Genomic DNA, 20,963 nt, shown 5'->3' on the forward strand with positions numbered 1-20,963 from the left:
GTCATACATTACATTCTGCCATTGTGTTACTAATTCATGGAATTATAGTGGAAAAATAAATTATTCCCCTTTTTGCTGTGGACCCCCTGAAACCCCCTCAAGTACCCCTGGGGGTCCCTGGACCCCAGTTTGAGAAACACTGTTTTAATAGGCTACGTCCATGGTGTTGAGTTGAGCACCAGCCATGGTTTATTTTTTTCAGGCGACCATTCTTTCGTTTTTCTCACTCGTCACCTCAGACAACCCCCTGCGAATTCCACTCCGGGCTCCAAATTCTGGGGAATTTTGGGGCCGTTTCTGAGACTCAGCATGCAAGGCAGCATGTATCAAAGTCGACGCTGCGCGGCACAGAGAAATGAATTGACCCCGAAGCTTGCATTTCGGGTCATTCCATTTGGTTGACCGGTCATAGAAGCATGGTTGGGCGTCCGAGTAGTGTAGCGGTAGATTCCCTGCCTACCAACATGAGGGTCGCAGGTTCGCGCCCCCCGTGTTACCTCCGGCTTGGTCGGGCGTCCATACAGGCACGATTGACTGTGTCTGCGGGTGGGAAGCCGGATTAGGGGTATGTGTCCTGGTCACTGCACTAGTGCCTCCTCTGGTCGGTCGGGGCGAAAGGGAACTGGTGGGAATAGTGAAGCCCCTCGCTGTCAGGTGAAAAGAAGCGGCTGGCAACTGCGCATGTGTTGGAGGAAGCATGGTGCTAGTCTACAGCTCTCCCCAGATCGGCAGAGGGTGGAGCAGCGACCAGGGCAGGGCCGGCTCACCCTACAGCCGAAACAGCCTCCTGCCTGGGGCGCCAGTTCGGCTAGGGTGCTGTAGCCCCTCACAAAACAACAACAAACAAACAAAATATCGCTGGTGGGCACCCCTCCTTTTCTGCACAATCAGTGCCTGAAATTGGCCGCAGGATTGCGGGGATCCCACATCTGTTTGTGCGAACAATCAGCAGAATGCTGCTGCTGATTGTTGGACAAGCCGCTTGTCACAGACAGGATCCAGGCGCAGCGTCAGTACAGCTGCAGCTGAGTACGTCGGAGGTGGTGAGTGTCTGAGTTTCACTTCACCTGCCTTCTTCTCCCCGTCAAATGTGAACCAGGAAATTACATTTTAAAAGGCCGTATAGGCTGCTTTAGTTTAGTTTCCCTCTTTTTTAGTTTTGTTTCTCATTTTAGTTTTGTTTCTGTTTGACATCTGCTAGACTAGCGTTTAATGCTGATCGCTTTCAGTGGTCTGGAGCCTTGTTTAAACATTTCCTGAAGACTGCTGATTCATATAAGGTGAACTTTTATTGACAAAACACCCGGACAATTTTTATTGTGAAGAACCTACAGATACAGCTGTGACTATTGACAGAGAGGGAGAGAGAGAGAGGGAGAGGAAGTGAAAAAGGGGCACCCCCTCATAATTATTGGCAGAACTCGTCATCTTCGGCTGCTCGGAGTCTTCTCTGAATTTCCCTACAGCTGTGCAACAGTCTCTGACACAGGGGACAACTGTTGCCAAGAAACTAATCCTGAAGGAATGGAAGTCCCCCTCTTCACCCTCTTTTCAATTGTAGCTGACGGATATGACCTCTGTTATACGGATGGAGAGACTTAGGTTCTTGAGGACCAACTCACTTAATACATTTTCGGTTATTTGGGACCCATTTTTAGCCTACCTCAGTGAGGCTGGGGGCGACGGGTGTGTCCAGCAGCGCATTCGACCAATGTACCATGTTTAGTTATACTAAAAAATGATCAAATGAATTGTGATAATTATTTATATTTTTGGAGGGGCATACAATGAGCCAGCGGGGGTTTTGGGCGGGTTGAGTGTCTTGCTCATTATACAGGATGCGTGGCTGTTGTAGGGGATTGAACCAGCGACCTTGCAGTTGCAGGACAGTCTCTCTGGCCACTAGGCTGCCCTTCCGCCTATAGCAGCTTATGGAGCATGGATTCTTGAGGCTAAACTGAGTACAGATAAGACTGTGATTTGGGCCACTTGCAGTAAGTTGTATAACTCTGATCTTTGGATACTGATAAATGCCTATAAAGGCTGATTGCTTACATTTATAGAGGCCAGTTTGCTTTTATGGACCTTTTATTGAGGTCAAAGTCACGCAGATCCACAGAGATCAAGTTACAAGGATTACCACGCTCCACAGTTTGTACATTGTGTGTGAATCATGAACTCTGAGGCAGTGGAGGTTGAGGTCAACCTGAGTTCATGTGTCTGTTCCAAAGTAACAGATCCACAGTTTGGGGGAAAAACACACACACCTACTGTACCCTGACAACATGATTCATAGCCCAAAATTAAAACAAGGTATGGCAATTTTTGGAGGCTTAACCTAAGTCCATAATCTCCACTCCAAAGCACTCAAGCACACTTGATAAGAGTCAGCTCAGTTAACCTGAACAAATGGTTAGCGATATACCCAGCTACTGTAGGCACCAGGCTCATTTAGCAAAGCAGCTAATGTAAACATCTACAGTACATGCAACTGCTATAGCATGTTATTTAAGTTAGTGTGCTAATCATATGTGTAAACAACAAGATGGTGATAGTTAGATACTATGGTTAGCTAGCCAACAAGTTGACATCTAAACACTAAATCAGATCAGTGATGAAATGATCAGTTCCCAGTAGAAGACAGCACAGAAATGAACCCTCTTCAATTCTGTTGAGAGGGACTGAGACCGAGTTGTTGACAGCTATGTTGCCTTAGAGCACTAATTCCCAATGTGGGGTACGTGTACCCCCAGGGGTACTCAGTTCAATCAGGAGAGACTAGGGAATGAATAAAATCATATTTATTACAATAGCAAATGAATGATGCATTACAGAAAATATGAAGAGAATGAGGTATTGTTAATAGTCTTTGGCGCTTAGACACCACAGGGAGATCTTGAGATAGAGCTGCATCAGCCATGAGCAGCATCCAGATAGATCCCCCTGTAGAGTCTAGATACTGGTGGTGGTGATGGTGATGCCTCTCCTTCTGAGACTGATTAGACTCAACAGACTGAAGAATCTGATGACTCTGATGGGTCTGTGAAGAGTGGGTGGAGAGGTGGAAGGTGCGAGACTGACAGCGCAGGAGTTTGAGCAGGCTGAATGGGGTAAGAAGAAGCATATTTAAGAGGACAGCAGCCATGTGATTGGCTTAGAGTGGGGGTGAATAGCAATACGATAGGCTTGGTGTGTGGGGCGAGAGGTGATGAGACGCTATGCTATTGGTTAAATGAGACCAGGAGGCAAACAGCTGATTATTCAATTGAAGCCTGGTATTTGACAGGTTATTTTGATCATGTGAGTAGATTTGAAGGGGTGGAGAAATAAGAAGTGAACTGAGGAAGTGTAAAGTGCAGATTATAGTCTTCCTGACTGAACCTCCGTTAGAACTTCATTTATGTTGGTGGTACGCGGGAAAACAAATCTGTAGTATTGTGGTTGCAAAAAAACTGCACTAACTGGACATAGAGCGGGTGCACAGCAGGAAGTTGAATGTTTGAGTGAGGGGGTACAGGACTTTAAAAAGTTTGGGAAGCACTGCCTTAGATCTTAGGCCCTCCAATATGGCTGACTGAGGTTGTGCTACATCACCTGAAATAGGGATGGGCATTTCTAGCAAAAACACTATTCGAAATTCGCTGGCCAAAGTCGACTTTTAATCGAAATTCGTATTTTTTTTTTTTTTTTTTTTTTTTTTTTTTTTGTGAGTGAAATGTTGCATTGTCTCCCCTGATTCTAAGTCTAAGGCTTTATTAATTAATAGAAAAAGCTTCTGCTGTGGATTTTTAGCTCAAACAAGCATTGCACCACTGAAGTAAAGAACATGTTACATGACATTGACATTTTTGAAAATAAAAAACAGTTTTGACAATCATGAGTGGTTCATTAAATATTTAGTAGGCTCAGGTCTGAGTGCCAAAGGGGTGCCAAAGTCACCCCCTCTCCCTCTTCATGGGATTTCACCCGCCATTCATTTTTCCATAAACCTTGCTTAAAATGCTTATAAAAATTGTTTTACTTGCTCAAACCAAGCGATTCGACTATACTTAGAATCAGGGGAGACAATGCAACATTTAACTCACAAAAAAAAAAAAAAAAAAAAAATCGAATTTCGACTTTCGACTTTCAATAATAAAAGTCGACCTTGATAATAACGATTATTCGAAAATTCGAAATTCGATGCCCATCCCTAACCTGAAAGGCCACTATAAGTATATGTATATGTATACTAGGCATGGGTCGGTTTGGAAATTTTGAAACCGGTTCGATATTCCCCCCAAAAAACGTGTCAAACCGGTATATCGTTGTTTTTTTTAGTGTAGCCCATAAATGACTGTAATGCGACGGCAGTTGGTGGCAATAATGCACCTCTAAGCTGGTATGCCAAGCCAACCAGCACTAACACTGAATAAAAATAAGCAGAACCATAACTGTAACAACACACTGTTTTTATTTCTCATAACTATTCAGCTTAACTTTTCTTCAAACATCAACATAATAAACAAAATAAGACTTTTGCCTACTAGTGCAACTTGAGAAGAGGCTAATATGAAAAATAGTGCAATCAGAATGGATTGGCACTATTTTTTGATAAAACAAAACAAAAAACAAAACAGTTTTTTCCGGTTCGCACGTGATCAAAGCTGTTTGGGCTTGTACACCGAACCGAACCGGTAAAACCGGAAATTGACCCATGCTTAATGTATACTATAGTACGGTAAGTAAGAATTGCTACATGGTATTTTGGAACAGGACTCTTAGTTTGATGTGAATAGGGACTTATTTATTAAAGGACTCAATCCTTTGTGGTGTTGCGGGTAGTAGGTCAGTTCAGCTATTTGTGTCTGTCCTGTGTAGTGTGTGTGTGTCTCTAGGGATCAAGCGTGCATAAATCGTTGAAGCTTTAACTGATTTAACTGATTTAGGTCTGCCCTTCTCGATGGCTCCACAGACTGTAAACAAGTCAAGTTGCTTTCATGTCTGACAAGCTACTGTTTACCACCTTGACTGTGCACTCGGGGTGGGTGGGTGGGGGGGGGCTGCTGTTTACCACCTTGACTGTGTACTGGGGGGGGGGGGGTGCTGTTTACCACCTTGACTGTGTACTGGGGGGGGGGGGTGCTGTTTACCACCTTGACTGTGTACTGGGGGGGGGGGTGCTGTTTACCACCTTGACTGTGTACTGGGGGGGGGGGGGCTGCTGTTTACCACCTTGACTGTGTACTGGGGGGGGTGCTGTTTAACACCTTGACTGTGTACTGGGGGGGGGGGTGCTGTTTACCACCTTGACTGTGTACTGGGGGGGCTGCTGTTTACCACCTTGACTGTGTACTGGGGGGGGGGCTGCTGTTTACCACCTTGACTGTGTACTGGGGGGGGGGGGCTGCTGTTTACCACCTTGACTGTGTACTGGGGGGGGGGGGCTGCTGTTTACCACCTTGACTGTGTACTGGGGGGGGGGGGCTGCTGTTTACCACCTTGACTGTGTACTGGGGGGGGGGTGCTGTTTACCACCTTGACTGTGTACTGGGGGGGCTGCTGTTTACCACCTTGACTGTGTACTGGGGGGGGCTGCTGTTTACCACCTTGACTGTGTACTGGGGGGGGGCTGCTGTTTACCACCTTGACTGTGTACTGGGGGGGGGCTGCTGTTTACCACCTTGACTGTGTACTGGGGGGGGGCTGCTGTTTACCACCTTGACTGTGTACTGGGGGGGGGGCTGCTGTTTACCACCTTGACTGTGTACTGGGGGGGGGCTGCTGTTTACCACCTTGACTGTGTACTGGGGGGGGGGCTGCTGTTTACCACCTTGACTGTGTACTGGGGGGGGCTGCTGTTTACCACATTGACTGTGTACTGGGGGGGGGCTGCTGTTTACCACCTTGACTGTGTACTGGGGGGGGGCTGCTGTTTACCACCTTGACTGTGTACTGGGGGGGGGGGCTGCTGTTTACCACCTTGACTGTGTACTGGGGGGGCTGCTGTTTACCACCTTGACTGTGTACTGGGGGGGGCTGCTGTTTACCACCTTGACTGTGTACTGGGGGGGGCTGCTGTTTACCACCTTGACTGTGTACTGGGGGGGGCTGCTGTTTACCACCTTGACTGTGTACTGGGGGGGGGCTGCTGTTTACCACCTTGACTGTGTACTGGGGGGGGCTGCTGTTTACCACCTTGACTGTGTACTGGGGGGGGGCTGCTGTTTACCACCTTGACTGTGTACTGGGGGGGGGGGGGGGTTCTCGGAAACAGTCATGGTACAGGCAAAAGCAAAGCATGGATGTTTTTCAAACATTTGGAATGGAGTGTGGATGAGTGTTAGGGTTCGGACATTATGCCATCTTCTCATGCAAATTGAAATGATGATAAACGGTCTAACAAACAACAAACATGATGTGTCGTGTCCTCAGTTCCCAGTCCATGAAAGAATTATCAAGATTTGTTCCAAAATGAAAGAAACCCCCTTTTAAACAGTGACACCAAGTTTTACAACATGGATGAATAGAAAATAATAATAATCCTTGTGCCCATAAAACTTTGTGTTTTGGTTTATTTCTTGTAGTTGGTCCAGAATGGCATTTTTCTCACTTGGACAAGCAAGACAAACTCGAGCAGTAAACATTCCAGAATCTGAATAAACTGATCAGTACAGATTGTTTCTGACTGTGTACTGTAGCTGCTATCACAGTGAGGACAGATTGTTTCTGACTGTGCACTGTAGCTGCTATCAGTCAGGGCTCGACGTTAACTTTTAAAAGTGGTTGCCGGAGGGGCAACCTGGCAAGAGCTTTTGGTTGCCTGAATAAAAATATGGTTGCCCAATTTTAGTCACCTTATATTTTGAGTAATTAAGATACTATGCAGTCATAAGCCGGCTTAATAATGACGATGTGACAGAAAAGTAAGTATAATAGCCTATAGTATATACTATAGTATAATAGGCCTATTCAGTGTACGCACCGGGTGTAGTAGTAGTAATAATGATAATAATAATAATAATAAATTTGTGTCATTTAGTTTTCTAAACAAATCTTATTTTTTGTTTTTATAATGCATTTGCACTGAAAGGATTTGTTTAACTAATATTTGTGAACTTTCATTTTCATTTTTTTTTTAACAGTTATTGTTCATAATGTGCTTAATTTATTAATTAAAAGCGTTATTGATAATGAAGTAGCCTACGCCTCCTCATGTTCATTCAGGGATACTATGATGACAGCAGGGCTGGTGACTGCGCCCGTTTTACTTGCATATGCGACTAAAAATAGAACGGTGCGAATTGTAAAATGCCTTTTGGGGCACGTGTGCGAGTACAGAATTAGACCTTCAATATATATATTTATTTTTTCAGAGCGTTCAAAATCAGACCGGCATTAATGTTGAGAGCCTGTGTCCCAGTTCACTTGAAGGTAACACAGCGTTGCCTTGAACCAATGGTGACTGGTGAAAAAAAGCACGTGATCTCAGCGGAAACGAAACTAGAGAGAGACAGAGAGAGGAAGTCCACATAGCCGATTCGTGACGTGCGCGCACCCCAAGCAGCCAAAAGGAAACACGCCAGCATGTCCTCCTCATTGTGGAAATTTTACAGTTTGTCACACTCACTCATGCAAGTTGAAAATAAGCCGCGGAGGAGCAGGGTACGTTGCCGAGTCCCGCTCGGCTGGAGTCCACTCCAGTCTGAGCGGCTCGTTTCACCTCACCGGCCCCTCTCTCTCCCCGGCCACAGCGCAACACAGCCGGCCGGCTTGGCGAAGTGAAGGTACTCCCAGCTGCAGTCCACATCACCGCTGCCTGCTGCAGATCAGCTGCTGCTGCTATGTCAGTCACGTTGTAACGTGGATACAGGAGAGGACTATTTGTTTCGTATTGCGAATAGAACGACGAACATAATAATAAAACGCATCGGACCAGTGTGCAAGGTTTTCTGTGCGCGATGATTTTTATTTCAGATGGCGGATTAAAAAAAACTGTGTGTAAACTCTGATATTCAAACTGAGTCAACTCAAACTCATTTCCTCATCTACTCAACAACAGCCAAATCCACAAGTGTAGAGTGGGCATGGCTTCGAAGGTCTGGGCTCCAGACCCAAGAGTACCTGGCTACAGACGGAGGGCGGACCTCACCCTCCTCTCCAGACCTATAGGCTATAAACTCCTTGTCCATGGATAACATTTTGATGTTTATTTATTTTATTTTATTAGTTTATTTGGCAGGGACATATACAAAAAAAAACATTAAACCCCATAGGGGAAGAGATGCTTTGTAACAGATTTAGTCATAGGCTACTTTCCATCTGGAGCCCCTGTTCTGTTGCACCTTTTTTCTTTTGGAAAAGTAAATGCATGATAGCTGTGGGATATAGCCTACTGGAATTAATTGTTTTATATTCATTGTATTTAGACAAAAAAGAAAAGCTCTGTCCAGTAACCTGGAACACTTTTATTTTTAGATGTTTTTGAGTGAGATTGTCCTACCTCATGCAAATGATAAGAAATGTGACATGAATCTTAATTTTCTAGTAAAGCAAAGTTAAAAAATAAATAAAAAAATTCAAAAAATAACCCGTCAATTATTGTTCTTAGAAATAAAATCGGAATCGGCCAAAATCGGTATCGGCAAGTCAGACTATTAAAAAATCGGAAATCGGAACCGGCCAAGAAAATGGCAATCGGTGCATCTCTACCATTAAGCATTATTTTAGACGGGCGAATGTGGGAGAAAATGAAGCTTCAGCCGGAGTAGACGGTGGTGAAGACGAAGATGTAACGTTATCATTAGCTGAAGAAGCTAGCGCTAGCGGGACAGAAGCCACCGCAACAGATAACGTTGAATGCTCCTAATATCCCTTTATTAAGGAGAAACGCATTATTTAATAATTCTTTATCATGCCCCTAAAATTATTTTTGTGCTCCTAGTTTTTTCAACTTAGGGGCACACGTGCTCCTTCTGAAAATGCTAAGTGACCAGCCCTGGATGACAGTGGTTTGGGGCCCCCACTCTAACGGCCGGAACACACATCTTGCGTGTGCTGTGCGTCTGCGTGGCGTTTTCATTTCGGTTCCCATGTTAACAGGTTACAGCAGCCACACCACCGGCATCAGACGCGCGTCTCAGGCGCGTGTCTTGCGAGCGTGAGACGCGCGTCATCTAGAGAATAGAACCGAAGCCTATTTTTTCAGCTTTCCGCGCGCGTGTCTCTAGCGTCTCTACAGAAATCCACATTAAAAATGACCTATTTCTGTTCATAATCATATCATACAAGCACTATTTTCAAAGCAGACATAATAACTGTTAGCAGAGTGGGTTAATGCAGCAGTTCTCGCGTGCACTCCCAGAGCAGCAGCAAGAAGTGGTTCTTCTCCCATGGAGCAGTTTATTGACACTGACACTGGGTCAGAGACACACACACACATACATACGTTTTCCGTGCATGTCATTGGCTGTAACCACCTGTGTTGCGTTCAGGTAACATCCTAAATTACAATGTTATACAATTGAGAGCATATTCTCTTTTATATCAACAATAAAATTCTCACAACACTTCCGTGTTTATTTCTCTGGGCGAATTTGCGGCATATTTTTTTTGACTCTGGTTGCCAATCAAGGCTCGTTTTGATTTGAGATGAGAGGATTTGCTGAGCTCACAGCTACAGTTCTCCTGCCCTCTGAAAAACCAGATAGGCTACAACGTGGCTTCGTTCCTCCCCTCCCCACCACACACACACACACACAAATCATACTGCCTCGATTCTGAAGTGAGCCCAAGCGATCTTCAGTTAAAATCATCATTGTATTGTTTATAGCAAATTTAATAAATGGTAAACTCTATAGGAAGATAGTTGGGAGACAGGCAGCAGCGCAGCAGCTGCTGCCGCCCCAGCCACGCTGCCTGTGTGGATGCCACGGGCGTGCCAGCCGCAGCAAGCACGCACACGCCACGCAGACGCCACGCACACGCAAGATGTGTGTTCCGGCCGTAAGATGTTGCATAGGGCCCCAAAAGGCCCAGAAGCGGCCTTGGCCGCGGCTGCACTGAGCACTCCCTCTCTCTCACCCCGTATGAGAGGCTGACGAGGCAGGGATGCAAAACATTCCTCAGCACATATACGCGGTGGTAAAATGTTTTTGAAGGATGTCCTGGTCGAGGTGTATGTTGTAGGCTTGTTGTAGCCTACATGCTTTGCAGTATAGCGTTAAGCTGGAATTATGCTTGAAGTTTGGACTGTCGCACGGAAATGAGAGACACTGAATGTTGACGAGGAAACGTGTGGAGCTTTTATACACTGTGTGGGTTTCTGCTCGCGGAAGTGAGCGGGAGTCTTGAAAACTCCACTTTGTCCGCCCAGCCGCGTCCACTTATGGCCCATTTCCACCGCTGGTATCAGCGCGGCCCCGCCCAGCTCGTCTCGCTTTTTTGTCTCATTCCACCGATCAAAAACGTGGACAGCCCGGGTTGAGTCGGGGTTGAGTCGTGCTAGTTTTGGTCCCTGCTTTGTTGAGGTTCCAGCGCTGTGAACCCGGTACCATACGGTGACGTGAAAACACTGTAGACGACTGATTGGTCAGGCAGAATCGTGTTTACTCTATCTACTGACTGTCAATGCTTCATACCAGTTTAGTGGGGCTTACCTTCTCTTCTGTTATGTTATTTCCATCAGTCTTTTGCTGCCTTCGGCTCTGGTGAAATCCTTACTCAGCTTTAACATGGCGGTGGTTTTCAATTGTTTTGAGAGAGAAAAAGCTCCTCAGGAAGCCCTTGTAGTTGTGTGCAGCGTCGACTCCGCTAGGCCGCAGGCGGGGGTTTAGTGAAGCCGCGGTCTTGCCTGGTGAGAGGCCGCCGGGGTAGAGGCTTCACTTCTCCCTGTAGCGCAACCCCCGGTCCCTCGCGCAGCGCATGCATGTGAGTTTGACTAACAACAAAGTGATATCCATTCTCCTGGCCGATTGTCACATTTGCCCATGCCATGTACACTGTAGGTCATTTAGAGGCACCAGTATTTCATAAACAGTTTAAAAGTTCTGTGTATGGATTTAATTTTAACGTTATATGTTATAGCCTACTTCGGCTATGGGCGGAGGGCAGATATGCGGTCGCTATGACGACCAGGTGTGGGCGGAGGCGAGTAAACTTGCTATGGAAACAGAGTCTAAGTAGAGCCGAGTAAGACCAGGTCGAGTAGAGCTGTACTGTGCTCTTATATGTGGTGGAAATGAGCCAGTGGTTACACAATTCGGGGTGTGCACGGCCAGGCGAAAACCGTCTGCACAGGAGCCTTGTGGAGGGGCGCATCTGCTGATTTGACCCACTTTTCCGTGCGGACACTCGCGGTCCTCGCCGATGCGGGAAACATAATGATAACTTTAGTCGGGTCTTGGACCCATGCAGCCAGACTTCATCTGCTTTTGATATCTTCACGGTGCGTCTTGCAGCCGCTGTGATTGTGTGCGGGCAGCCCCACCTGTCTGAGTCAGTACTCGTTAAACACACCGCACGTGCAGCATGCATCACGCAGGTTCCGACTGGTAATTAGTAACATCGTTCCGATTGTAACAGCAATAAAATGTCACATATATGTCACTCACAACAAGTATTAAAACATATTTATTTGGTGTATATTTTGCTGTTTGCTGCTGTACATATTTTGTTGCATGTTAAAACGTGGTTGCCCCTGGGGCAACCAAAGGCCAAGAAATGGTTGCCCTACTTTTTTTTTGGTTGCCCGGGGCAACCGGGCAGCCGTTAATGTCGAGCTCACAGTTAGCGCTTTCAGACAGACACGGTTCTGGTTCTGGCTCTGGCTCCGTTCTGGAGTCTCAGAACCTTGGTGCTTTCTGGCGAACCAGCCCATGTTCACACCAGTTTAAGCGGAACCAAAGTGGGAGGACATTATTCCTACCGAATAATGTCCTCCCACTTTGGTTCCCTTCTTCAGTTTATTTTTATTTTTTTAAGTTTATTAATTATTTGGTCTGGCGTTCGAGTGAACCCAGCCTTGGCCCTCTCTTCTGCAAGTTCGGCATATGACTTGGGCCCAATCCCAATTACTATCTTAACCCTCAATCTTAACCCTCAGACTCAAAAATGCGCACTCCCGCGAAGTGCTAGTGCTGTCCCGATTCTCACTTTGTTAAGTTAAGGGTCGAGTTTGAGCGTGATACGGCCCTCAGTTTTAAGATTTTCCAGTACCACCCTTGGCGGTGAGTGCGATCCCAGAATCCCTTGCGTGTCATCAGCTAGATCCATTCAGATGGAAGATGGCGGCGAACGGAGGAAAAAAGTAGCCCGACAAAGTTAAGTATTTCCTTGTTAATAGCGATGTAAAAATTACGATAACCATTGTATTAGCTTAGTTTAATGTCATTTTATGGATTTCCGTTTTGGAATCCTAACAACAATGTTGTTGCTAACGAGTGGGTGCTAGAATGACCGTGCTTTCCGACGTGAGGGCTGGCTTGACTGCAGTGTTTAACTGCAGTCAAGCCAGCCCTCGGTCATTCTAGCCCCACTTGTTTGGTGGTGCGTTGCATTACACGTAGGCTGTATCTTGATAAAAACAACTCAACAACGACATTACCACCGAGAATTATGGCATTTCGTAACAACGTTAACAATGTTATAATATAATAATAATAATAATATGGCTTGACCAGCACGGCTAGTCGGCTACTGACTATCGATAGTTAGCAACAACAATTGTTGTTAGGATTCCAAAACGGAAATCCATAAAATGACATTAAACTAAGCTAATACAATGGTTATCGTAATTTCTACATCTATATTATCAAGGAAATATTTGTATGGATGCTTTTTTCCTCTCCTTTTGAATTGACAGACTGGACGAAGCTTTGGCATACTGCTGCCCCCCACAGTCTGAAGACGTATCTGCCTTTAAAGAGCATGGGGCAGGTTAGAGACCCCAATCAGTCAATGTGTAGGTGAATTATGGAGGAACTTGATTTTCACATTAAGACACTTACATATACACTACAGTGACTTCTGGGGTCGTTTTATTTTTTGAACTTTTATTTTGACATCTTGGACCCCAAAACTCTGACGTCAGTGTAGGGAGTCGCCAGGCATGCCCGTCTGTCCCTCTGTCTGTAGTCACTTAGGTCAGGGCTGTCAGTCACACACTATGGATGCTAACGCCGGTTTTCAGGAGGAAGAGGAGGTAGCAAATGTTTATGCACATGCATGTGATGGTCCTCAGGCTAATTTTGACAGTGAAAGAGAGCAGGAACAGCCCACAACGGACCGCGGAGAGAGAGTTGTGAAGGAGCTTGAAAGCAGCGGAGGCGGGCCGAGGTGCGGACTGTAATTTGACACACACACAAGCGAGCGGAGGCGGGCCGAGGTGCGGACTGTAATTCGATACACACACACGCACGCACGCACACACACACACACACACACACACACACACACACACACACACACACACACACACGCGCGCGCAAAAGTGACGTATGTGTCCAGCCATCTGGCCGAGAGCCGAAGTCCCGAACACAGTGAGAAAAGCTGCTGCTGCAGCGGGGTGCATATTGTCCGGCCAGCCGACCGAGAGGCATGCGAGCCGGGCACAGTTGGGGTGTGTGAGGTGGCTGGCTGTGGAGGTGGCGGTTTCTCCTCCTCCTTCTTTCTCTTTTCACAGCAGAGCGGACCCCAGAGCAGAGCAGAGCAGAGCAGCGGTGGAGGAAGGAGCCGCAGCCTCCCCCTCCCTCGAGTGAAGAGAGCGTATCACACAGCGTAGACACACACACACACACACACACACACACACACACACACACACACACACACACACACACACCGAGAGAGAGAGAGAGAGAGATAGAAAGAGAGTGTCACGCAGACAGGCAGCAGCAGCAGAGTGGAGCTGACAGCTTGTTATCTGCATGCAGTAACCTGGCGACACCCGACCCAAAACTCACTGACAACGACTTACTACAGGCAGCTACTGACTAAATGACTAACTATATACTAAAAACTAACTAGTGATTAACCTACCAACTAACCGACCGACTAACTGGCTGACTGATTGACTTTGACTAGCGTACGTACCTGACCTGCTATCTGTCCTGAAATACGACTGATTTGACCATGGATTTGACGAGAGTGGGAGGGGAGAGGGAGACACGCACGCGGAAGCCACTCCCCACTGTGACGTAGCAGGCTTTTTCTAACAGAATAAAAGTCTGTTATTTCCTTCTGAAAAAGGAAGGTGTTTTTCTCCATATTTTTTTTCAAACTTTTTTTTTTTTTTTTTTTAATGATGCATTAACTTTTCAAATGGACATAGGGACAAGGTTAAGTATACATTTAGCAAAGGAATTACCCTGCTCCATGCTCTTTAAGGGCTGTCCCATTTTAAAGTCGCAAGATAGCCCTTAACACTTAGTTTTGAGGGCTACTAAGATTGAGGGTTGAGCTTGAGGGTTAAGATTGAGGGTTAAGAAAAGAATTGGGATTGGGCCTTGCTCTTTCTTGTACTGCATTCTAGCTTTTCTTGAGATTCGGTAGATGCCCAAATCACCACTAAACATTTGGTTTCCTCAGGAGACCACTCCAAATTATTTTTCTCTGTGTTGTCACTGCCTTCTTCTCCTTCCTGCTCGTTTTCACAGCCTAGAATGAGACACGCGCACTGATGATGTCACGGTTCCCAAGGAAAACCAACTATTTTTTGGTTCCGCTGAGAACCAACTTTTCAGGTTCCGAACCAATTATTTTTTCGGTCTGAACGCGCCGGCCAGTTCAGATTAGGGTTCTGGAACCGGAAACCGGCACGGAGCCCTGCCGGTGTGAAAGCCCTAAGTGAGGACAGATTGTTTCTGACTGTGCACTGTAGCTGCTATCACAGTGAGGACAGATTGTTTCTGACTGTGTACTAGGGCTGTCCCAAACGATTATTTTCTTATCGATTAATCAAACGATTATTTTTTCGATTAGTCGATTAATCTAACGATTATTATTTTATTTTTATTTTTATTATATAACAATAAATTTACCCAAAACAAATAAATAACCAAAAACTTCTCAATTTCAGTATTTTATTTAACCATCTCATTCTCTTTAAAGGTCCCATTCCGTGCAAAAGCTGTTTTTACTTGTAAATGCATATATACTGCTGTCAGCCCTCCCTGTAATGAGTGGTCACACGCTCAGAACTGCCACAGTTGGATTTGTCCCTATCCAGCGTCACCCTGCAGTCTCCTCCAAGCCACACCCCCAAACGCGTCGTTTGCCGAGAGGGGAATTGGCTGGGAATTGGGACGTCACGAGCTTCCTTCTGCATACTGCGCGCGTGTATCTCACACAAGCTATCTGCACCATTTTGTCTATAGCCACAAAATTAACACTTCTAGCTGGAGCAACGCCGGCTGTACGTGATCCAGCAGCTGCGGAGGTGCATTCGGTAAGTCTAGGCATTTTGAGATGTCCTCTTTAGCGTAGTAACCGTTAAGTTAACGATAACTCGCAACCTAGCGTGCTGGTCCACAGACGCTAATCTGATTGGCCGCTGGGAGCCTGGGGCGGGCTCTTCCCCAGCGACCAATGGGAGCTGTTGGTTCTGAATAAATTAGCAAAACCAACCATTCTTGGGACGCGACGAGATGAGGAAGGGACAACTCCGTCACAGCAAACGGGCTTGCTGTATTTTCGACAGATTAATCCAGAATCATGTTTTGTGGACCAGAGACACACGTTTTTAAGAGGTTACAGCTGCACGAATTGGGACCTTTAACAGTCCAACATAAAATCTAAATAAAATTAAAGCAAGAGCTTGTCCTCAAATAAAATGAATATAGTGCAATTCAAAATAAAATAGTAGAATAAATAAAATTCAAGTCACTTTCAGGAGGAATACCAAAAACCTTGTGCAATGTCAACTTAGTTTAGCAGCAGCCCAACATAAAATCATCATCTTACAGTACAATGGTGTGCAAAATTGATCATCATGGTTCATCACTGTATGAACCCTTTCCCTAAACTGAGGAGGATCAGTATTTTTACAGGACATGGATTTATTTAATCACTGGAGTAATGTGCAGCTAACAGTCACAGACTGTAACAATGGTCTGTAACGTTAGTTTTGATCTTACATGGCCGTGAACGCAAACACGCAGTAAATTAACTTGAGCAGCAACATACTAACAATGGTCTGTACTCTGTAACGTTAGTTTAATCAATTGTCTACATGTTAGCCGTGAAAGCAAACGGAAATATGTACGTTAACGTTAAACGGCCGAATAACACCGTTAAATGGTGTATGTTATGTTCGCTGTGGTGCAGAAATTACTTTCAACATGACGGTGATAGGCTGTATTCAGCCCGCAAAGTCACGACATTAACAACTAACCAATGCTAGGGGTCCGTATGGAAAGTGGAAATCGAAATGGTTAAAAGTTAAATCAATTTGGTCATTCAGTGGCATTTTACTGCCATGTAAAGTAACAACAAGTAACAGTTAGCCGCTAACATTAGCCACACAATTTTTCTTTTGTGACGATTTTGACGCGTCGAGGCACGTAGCGTGCGGCGACGTAATTACGTAGTCGACGTCATCGATGACGTCGACTCGCGGGGACAGCCCTACTGTGTACTGTAGCTGCTATCACAGTGAGGACAGATTGTTTCTGACTGTGCACTGTAGCTGCTATCACAGTGAGGACAGATTGTTTCTGACTGTGCACTGTAGCTGCTATCACAGGAAAACCTCCAGGCTATTTCTGCTTGAGCTGAATGTTTCCTTTGGGGACGGGTGGACATGTTCAACAGACATGATGTACAACCAGAGAGCCTGGGATCAACCCAGCTGAAGTGTCCTACTGTCCTTGTGCAAAGTCAGTGAGTCACTATTTAAAACAGAGATTTTTTGCATTCCATTCTCAATCATGACCTCGCTTGGTTGGGAAAGTGATTTTTGATGCTGCATAGTCAGAACACGGATGGATTACTGTACCTGAAAAGCGTCAACTACAACTACTACAACGTAGGAGCAGATAAACAAGTGTCACTCACTGAAGTACAAAACCTCAAGATTGAACATTCTGCTTGGTCCCTCCCAACAAGATAACACAATCTTATTGGATATTGATTCTACACAGACTGCACTCTTCACATTAGGCTTTGGTCTGTTTTGCCACGCTAGGTGTTTGAGTTTGTTTGAGAAGCTGCTTACATTAGCTTTATCAGGCTCTCTGATGTGTCCAGATAAGATTACATTCAACGGTTGCGAGCTAATGTTATGTAATTCTAACACGTTATTTACTTCCTTTGTGTTTTTATCTTGGATCTTTTACATTTTAGGCACTCAGGTTCTTCTCGCCGACAGTGACTTACAGTGACGGCAATGCAATCCCTGACCACAGGTGGAACGAATGTTCCCGCGTCCTAGACAACCAAAATATTAATGAGGGTTTCCAACTTTCCAATACAATTAGGTGTTCCAGACAATGCTGGCGCCCTCATTAATATTTTGGTTGCAGCTGTGTTTACTCTGCCTTGTAGACACAAAATGGCTGCTGTGAAAACGGCCTATGATAACGACTGATAGAAAAGTGTGAGGGCAAATAAATAAGCATTTCCACTGAAAGAATAAGAGGAAGTTAAAGGGGAGTTAAGCTCTGTAGATGATGTAGACTGGTGAAGTGGAGCGCTGTGTCCCCAGAGCCCTTTTCAGTCCATTTTCTGTTTTCTCATTTGATAGTCTCTAAGTGGCTGCTGTTGCCTTGATGAAACACCAATACCATTTTCAATGACTGGCTTTTTGGCAGAGGACTTCAATTAGATTTTTGCAATGTCCAGCACTTAAGAGAATGTGCTCTTTACAAGTGGGCCGAGCCCTACACAAGAGAAATGCTGTTCATACACCAGGTAGTATGGTAGTTAGCCCTACACAAGAGAAATGCTGTTCATACACCAGGTAGTATGGTAGTTAGCCCTACACAAGAGAAATGCTGTTCATACACCAGGTAGTATGGTACAGTAGTTAGCCCTACACAAGAGAAATGCTGTTCATACACCAGGTAGTATGGTAGTTAGCCCTACACAAGATAAATGCTGTTCATACACCAGGTAGTATGGTAGTTAGCCCTACACAAGAGAAATGCTGTTCATACACCAGGTAGTATGGTAGTGAGCCCTACACAAGAGAAATGCTGTTCATACACCAGGTAGTATGGTAGTTAGCCCTACACAAGAGAAATGCTGTTCATACACCAGGTAGTATGGTAGTTAGCCCTACACAAGAGAAATGCTGTTCATACACCAGGTAGTATGGTAGTTAGCCCTACACAAGAGAAATGCTGTTCATACACCAGGTAGTATGGTAGTTAGCCCTACACAAGAGAAATGCTGTTCATACACCAGGTAGTATGGTAGTTAGCCCTACACAAGATAAATGCTGTTCATACACCAGGTAGTATGGTAGTTAGGCCAAACAAGCATCAATCAACTGAAAACTCTGGTGTTGATTGAATGTATTGGCTTTTCAACAATGTTTTTGACCCACATAACATTTATCAAATGTTTATATAAATTCAACCCTTGGCCCACATTGTTAGAGTTCGAACTCTTAGGAAATGTCTCTCATTAGCTATTTTCACACATGAACTCCGGATCAGGTGAGGGTTGCTCCCCACTGAGCCTGCCCCGGATGATACGTGAAGTGTACCCTTTCACACATGAGGCATGTTGCATTCTCACATGAGTAGCACCTCCGCAGAGTTTGTAAAGTAGAGAGGGGGCGGGGGTGGGGGTGGGGGTGGGGGACAATGGGGAGTTGTGAAAACTAAAAATACATAATGGGCGATAACTGCCTAACGTTCACGGCATATAATCGTTTGCGCATAACGTTAGTAAGTAATTAATTAAACAACCCTACAACTCACGCCCAGATGCATCGATTTCCTCGAGTCGCAAGCACTACAAACAAAACAGGTCTTTGCTATGTTCAGTCCTAAAATGCATCAAACCTACTAGAATTATACAGAATACAGGAAGCTAGACGTTTTTACCTTCAAAATAAAATAAATGTTGTATTACTTAGTAACAAAAAATCAGAATGTCGACTCACTACGGGTTAAAATTGACTTTTCGAAGGGAGCAGATATTCTTCCAGTTTATCTCCGTTCTGTATCTTTCGAAACACACAAAAAACATTACATGTGCATTTACTTTATTTAATTGCCATTATTGCGAAGGTTATACCCGGAAGTTTTCGTTTTATACTGCCTGACTTGACACTACTTGGAATTTGCGGTTCTGCCATTGAATCTTCACAAACGCTGTGTAAACGTTAAATCAAAGACATGAACGCAACCAGATCCAGATACCCTACCTAGCGATGTCCAATACTGGGAAGCGGGACAACCCTCGCGTCCAAAAATGCTTATTAAATGTGTGTGCTGTGCGAAGCAGACATGAAATCAGATCAGAGCCATGGGCCTTTCAATCCAGCAACCCAGCAACATGTTGGCTGTCGCACACGGAGCAGTTTTGAGCTTCATTTGGAAACCAAATGGCATGATGTGTTTTTTGCTCGCTCATTCACATCGACTACGGTATTTATATAATAATAATCTGTCACGATGTCTCTGTCCTCATGCACTCACGAGCTGACTACTTCACGGAGCTCTGGAGGGGGGGCGGGGACAATACGCTTCTGCGACTACGGCTGGGGCTACACTTCCCTCCATCTAGGAGGAGGCTCGCGGGAGCGCGCATGAGCCACGAAAATCTGTTCACACATGACAGCCATCCGCATGGCCTCTAGATAACTCCTGAATTCCAAACATGTGTGAAAGCAGCTATTGAGTCCTGAATACAGAAGCAAGTCAAGAAAGCAAAATAGGGAAAAAAATCATTGCTGGAAGTTTAATTCGAAATCTCTGAAAGTGGAATGTCATTTAGTTAAATAATAACTTGAGATATATACTATACTTTGATTAAAGTAGCACCATCTGTTTTAGTGTTTGCTATCAAGCATTTTGTAAGAGCTGGTGCCACCTGCTGAACTGGTATTTCAAACAGTGACACCAAGGCTCTTCTTTGACTAGCAGATAAAAATGACATTTAAGCAAAAGCTCACACAGACCTTCAGGTCTTAACCATGATATCCAGTGAGCTCTGGTTTTGCCCAACACCACTTTAAAAAACTGCTTCTTTCGCATTTATCCATGTCGGAAGACATGGATCCTCATTTAGTTGCAGAACACTTCATAGATGGCGTTGAGTTTCTGAAGCTGTTCTCTCTCTCTCTCATCAGGATGCGAGGCAGAAGTTCCGCTCGGTGCTGGTGGAGGCAACGGTGAAGCTGGACGAGCTGGTGAAGAAGATGGGCAAGGCAGTGGAAGAGTCCAAGCCATACTGGGAGGCCCGCAGGGTGGCCAGACAGGTCAGACACCAGGGAGGGAGGATAGAGGGGGAGAGATGGATGGATGGATGGATGGGATTTCAAAAAGCGGTGAGATAGTGAATGGCTTGAGAAAGAGTTGTGAGTAGGTGATGTGTTTGTGTTTTCTGAATGGATGGCCATAGTGCTGAAAAGTAATCGATTAGAATTCAGATAATCATGCATGGGTAAGATCTGACTAACTTTGTTCTACTACCATTACTGAGCTACAAATTTCCCAAACCTTTCCTTGATTTACTGTATGTTTTGAAGTGTGAGGTTTATAGTTTCTCTATGAGTCTCTTTGGTTTAATTGCCACTTCTGACTTCTCACTGCAACTAGTGTATCTAAAAATCACCTTTCTCTCCTGGCGTCCAAAAGACAATTCCAGAAGACACACAGTGACATCATGATGTTGTTTCCTTGCCTTTCTTTCTCCTTACATTTCTCCAGCTTCTCGATGCTGCTTGTGGAGAAAGTGAATTACCGAGACACGTCCTTTTCTCTCTCTCAGCCTAATTGGCTAAACACAGCCGCCTGCCACGGCTCGAGAACGCT

The 20,963-nt window shown here is 45.2% G+C and overlaps 1 protein-coding gene across 1 annotated transcript in view; it reads left to right on the forward strand.

The window, feature by feature from the left end:
- sh3bp5b (SH3-domain binding protein 5b (BTK-associated)) overlaps nt 1-20,963 on the forward strand; it is a gene marked incomplete at its 3' end in the record, with an annotated part of 114,095 nt that overhangs the window by 7,877 nt on the left and 85,255 nt on the right. Inside the window, exon 3 of the mRNA XM_083632707.1 lies at nt 20,279-20,407. Coding sequence (XP_083488833.1) covers nt 20,279-20,407 — 129 coding nt within the window. The remainder of the gene's footprint in view (nt 1-20,278; nt 20,408-20,963) is intronic.

Source organism: Poromitra crassiceps, assembly GCF_964638095.1.
Source record: "Poromitra crassiceps genome assembly, chromosome: 1".
NCBI classification, from domain to species: Eukaryota; Metazoa; Chordata; class Actinopteri; order Beryciformes; family Melamphaidae; genus Poromitra; species Poromitra crassiceps.